This window comes from Vigna radiata, chromosome 7 (genome assembly GCF_000741045.1).
Source record: "Vigna radiata var. radiata cultivar VC1973A chromosome 7, Vradiata_ver6, whole genome shotgun sequence".
In the NCBI taxonomy this organism is placed as follows: Eukaryota; Viridiplantae; Streptophyta; class Magnoliopsida; order Fabales; family Fabaceae; genus Vigna; species Vigna radiata.
In genome coordinates, this window is record NC_028357.1 from 5,180,548 (window position 1) to 5,185,422 (window position 4,875).

At 41.7% G+C, this 4,875-nt stretch overlaps 1 protein-coding gene across 1 annotated transcript; it reads right to left on the reverse strand.

Annotated features, from left to right (window-relative positions):
* Nucleotides 1-830: 830 nt before the first annotated feature.
* Nucleotides 831-3,708, reverse strand: LOC106765973. The gene is made up of 3 exons (XM_014650736.1): nucleotides 3,400-3,708; nucleotides 1,356-3,290; nucleotides 831-1,241 (listed from the first exon to the last, which is right to left on the reverse strand). The coding sequence occupies exons 1-3, from the start codon at nucleotides 3,706-3,708 to the stop codon at nucleotides 831-833; spliced, it is 2,655 nt and encodes an 884-aa protein (XP_014506222.1).
* Between the last annotated feature and the right edge of the window lie 1,167 nt (nucleotides 3,709-4,875).

The window sequence follows — 4,875 nt, forward strand, 5'->3', positions numbered from 1 at the left end:
AACCGATAAGTTACTTCTCCAACCCTTTCAATGACTTCAAAAGGTCCGTAGTACCTTGCGCTAAGCTTAGGACTGATGCGAGAAATAACAGAGTGTTGCCTGTGAGGTTTTAGTTTAAGAAACACCATGTCCCCTATCTCAAAACTTCTCTCCTGTCGATGTTTGTTCGCCTGTACCTTCATACACTCCTAGGAACGCATCAAATGTCCTTTCAGCTGACGAATGGCTTCGTCTCTATCCATTAATTCACGCTGAACAACCTCTACTTTCACCTCCCCTCTTACAACTGGAATAATCCTTGGTGGAGGCCTTCCATAAACTGCCTCAAAGGGTGTAGTTCCTATAGATTCGTGGTAAGTGGTATTAAACCCCAGTTCTGCCCACGACAGCCAATTAACCCACACTTTCGGTTGATCAGTGATGAAACAATGAAGGTATGTCTCCAAGCATCGGTTGGTAACTTCCGTTTGACCATCTGTTTGTGGATGATACGCGGAGCTCATCCTTAACTTGGTCCCCTGCAGCCTGAAAAATTCCCTCCAAAAAGCACTTACAAAAGTAGGATCTCTATCACTTACCACTGATTTAGGTACCCCATGTAAACGAACAACTTCTCGGATAAAAATCTCAGCAATGCTCTTAGCAGTAAAAGGATGTTTTACTGGAATGAAATGACTATATTTTGTAAGTCTGTCCACCACCACTAATACAATATCAAATCCTTTCGATTTTGGCAAGCTTGTAATGAAATCTAAGCTTATATCTTCCCATACCTCTTTTGGAATTGGCATCGGCTGTAACAATCCTCCTGGGGCAGTAGTTACGTATTTCTAACGTTGACACGTGTCACATTCTTGAACAAATTTCATGATATCCCCCTTCATCCCCTTCCAATATAAATTTGCTGTAGCTCTCCTGTAGGTCCGGTAAAAGCCAGGATGTCCTGGTTGGGGAGACGCATGCAACTCTTTTAACAATTCGGGAATCCAAGGTGATTGAGATGAAACCACTAACCTGCCTTTATATTGCAGTACCCCTTGTTGATAACTGAACCTCGCATATTTACCCTCAACTCTTCCCGTTTTCAATGCTGTAATGATCTCCAACAACTCCCCATCCTTATGCACCTCATCAACTATTGCAGGATAATCCATCCAAATTGGCTCAGTAACCACTTTCCTTAAATCTGCAGTATCCTTACTTCGAGACAAGGCATCGACACCGTTATTTTCACAACCCGGCTTGTAAATTATTTCAAAGTTATACCCCAATAACTTTGCCACCCAATTTTGTTGGCTTCCTATGGTGATGCGCTGTTGCAGAAGTTGTTTGAGACTTCTCTAATTAGAAAAAACCTTAAATCTCCGTCCAATCAAATATGGTCTCCAATGTTGAATGGATAAAACTACATCCATCAATTCTTTCTCATACGCAAATTTGGACAAATTCCTGGGGCTTAAAGCCTTGCTGTAGTAAGCGATAGGTTGTCTATCCTGCATCAGAATGGCCCTAATACCAGTACCTGAGGCATCACACTCAAGTTCAAATTCCTTCTCAAAGTTGGGCAAGCATAGACATGGAGCAGTTGTTATCAATCTTTTCAACTCATCAAAAGCCTTTTGGGTATTTTCATGCCAACTAAAATTGTCCTTCTTAGTCAGTTCAGTTAAAGGCCGCACAATGTTTTCATAATTCTGCACAAATTTCCTGTAATAACCTGTGAGGCCTAAGAAACCCCTCACCCCTTTGACATTCTTCGGCACTGGCCATTCAATCACACTGCTAACTTTTTCAGGATCTACAAAAACTCCTTTCTCTGATATTACATGCCCCAAGGAGTTAACACTGCTTCTTCCAAAACTACATTTCTCCTTATTTGCAAATAAAACATTATCCCGTAACAGCTGTAGTGCCATAGTGAGATTTGTTAGGTGCTCTTCCCAATCCTTTCCATAGATCAATATGTCATCGAAAAATACCAAGACTCCCTTGCTTAGCATATTCTTAAAAACTTCATTCATTAAAGCTTGAAATGTTGATGACGCGTTCATGAGTCCAAAGGGCATTACCAAATACTCGTAATGTCCCTCATGGGTTCGGAAAGCCGTTTTCTCTATGTATTGCTCCCTCATCCTGACTTGATGATACCCTGAAGTGAGATCTAATTTTGAAAAATACTTATCTCCATGTAACTCGTCCAAGAGCTCTTTAATAACTGGGATTGGGAATTTGTCAGGTACTGTCACCTTGTTCAATGCCCTATAGTCCACACACATGCGCCAACGATTGTTTTTCTTTTTCACCAGGATTACCAGACTAGAAAATGCACTCTGACTATGCCGAACATGCCCCTCACCCAGCAATGAATTTACCTGATTCTCTATCTCATTTTTCTGGTGAAATGCGTAACGGTAAGGCCTCACGTTAACTGGTGCACTCCTGGGAAGCAGATTGATGCAGTGCTCCTTCTGGCGTTTTGGAGGTAGACCTTTTGGGTCCCTAAACACATCTTCAACCTGACCCAAAGCTTGTTTTAATTTTTCCGACCAATTGTAACTGATTTCTTCTTCTTTCTTAACCTCCCCTTCGATTTCAAACTTGTAGAGGCTAGAACTCAAAGATTCACTTTGCTTCGTCCCTCTAAGCACCTTAATCCCTTGGGCAGAATTAAGCTTCATGATTTGCTTCTTCCAATCTACCCACATCTCTCCTAACAACTCCAACCATGCCATGCCAAGGATAAGATCAATATCCTCTAGTTCGAACAAAAACGCATCCACTACGAACTCCCCTGTCTCAAGAACAATCTTCAATCCCCGACAAACCCCTGTTGTTTCTGTTTGATGCCCATCTCCCATCAATATACGCATCCTCCGCGTATTCTTCCATTTCCATTCCATTGCTTTCACTAACCTTCGCGAAACAAAATTATGAGACGCTCCGGAATCTCTCAAAATGAGGAGAGGTACCCCTTTAATCATCCCTTTTAGTTTCATTGTTCTGGGCGCGTCTTGAGTTTCTTTCTCTAGCACAAAGAGACTGATAGCACTACAAACTCCATCAACTTCCTCCGTTTCACCCTCGCCGTCACTTTTAGGGATTTCTTCTTCATCTTCGAATTCCACCTGAATCTCATTTTCAGCCACTATGGCTCTCAATTGTTTAATTGGGCATTGATGATTTGGCCCATACGGCCCACCACATTTGAAACACAGCCCCTTTTTCTTCCTATCCACCAAATCCTGATAAGATAAATGATGCACGCCCCTCTCACGTGCTCCCTTGACCCCCTATCATTTGTTCCANCTTTCCAATTTGGGCCTNACCCAATACTCCATCTATTAGCTCCATACCCTTTTTGACCCACTCGTCCNATTATGTTGGATACGGTTTTGTGACCCAAATTATCANCTCGTANTGCATGCATCTCGTTTCGCCTGTGCCACCCTCTGTTTCGTCCTGACACTTCAAGTCAATAGCACGAGCAACATTCATCAATCGTCCTCTGGTTAGAGGGTTTGCGATATGTAAGCTTCGCACCTTAGCTCGGACCTCTTCCCGTAGACCATGGGTNAAATATGAGAAATATTGCTCTTCATGGAGTTTAGGAATTTGGTCGATCAAGCATTCAAACTGTCCAATATACTCATCTATGCTCCCTATTTGATATAACGTTGTCAACTGATCATATACACTTCCTTCTCCCATTCCTCCGTAACGTTCAAGCAACTCCTTCAAATTATCCCACGTCAACACCTCATAATCGTTTAACAAAGAGTTGAAAAAGTGGATTGTCCCTCCTTCCATACACAAATGAGCCAGGTTTACTTTCACCATCTCGCTGGTCTCCTGAACCTTAAGTAAATCTCCGCTCTCGAAATCCATCCCGCAGGATCATCGCCATTGAACGTTGGTAACTCAATCCTTTTTACGGATTGTCGAAACTCCTCCAGAGCATCTCCTTCTAAGGTTGTCAAGCTCACTCCACCCTTGGTGTTTTTATTAGGCTCTGTTTTTTTGTTTCCCACCGAACCTTCACCCTCTTCATGAATTCTTTTTTCAAAACTCCTCGTCATCAACTCCATCATTTTTGTTTGATTTTCTGCAGTTTCTTTTCTCATCTCTTCTAGTGCTAAATGATTCTGGGATGCTTGCAAACGCAACTCTTCCATGATCACTTTCATTCGAATAACTTCTTCCACATACCCGACCCGATCCTCCATAGTTCCCGAGATCACTGGCTCCCCTTGCTTTCTGCTTTCTGCTCGAGTGTTAACCATTCACCCTTGAATGAAATTATCCGGCAGGTCGTACCAGAAATGTTACGAAACCACCGGAAAAGAGAATAAAATAAGAGGAAAAGAGAATAAGGAAAGGATCATTGATCCNGTTTCATTGAAATGAAGGTGAAAACAGAAGGAATAACCTACTGCCCAGAGCTACGCTCCTTAAGAGACCCAAACGGTACTCTCCACTCTTAATTTGTTAAAAAAACAGAATAATCCAGACCCACACACTCCTNTGACCTATAAAGGTAACAACCAAAAGGGAAATCTTCTAGGATTCTCCCTTTTCTCTCTCATTAACTAATTCTGCTATGTGTCCCCTTCACCTTTTATTTATTTCTCCTAATGTAAACTTGTCCCCATNTTCTTTGTTGCTCTGTTTCTTTGTCCAATATATTTTCTGGCCCAATAGCTAGTTGGGCTGTATCACTTACTAATTACTGAATTCAAAGAAGGAATCAATGCTTCTTGGCAGAAATACTGTTAATTGTCCAGATTGCTAAATTGAAAACCTTTCAGTGGCTCGAGTTGAACTNCATGGTTCATAAAAATGAGAAAAATAGAGATAATTTTTGTGGCTTACCAATTA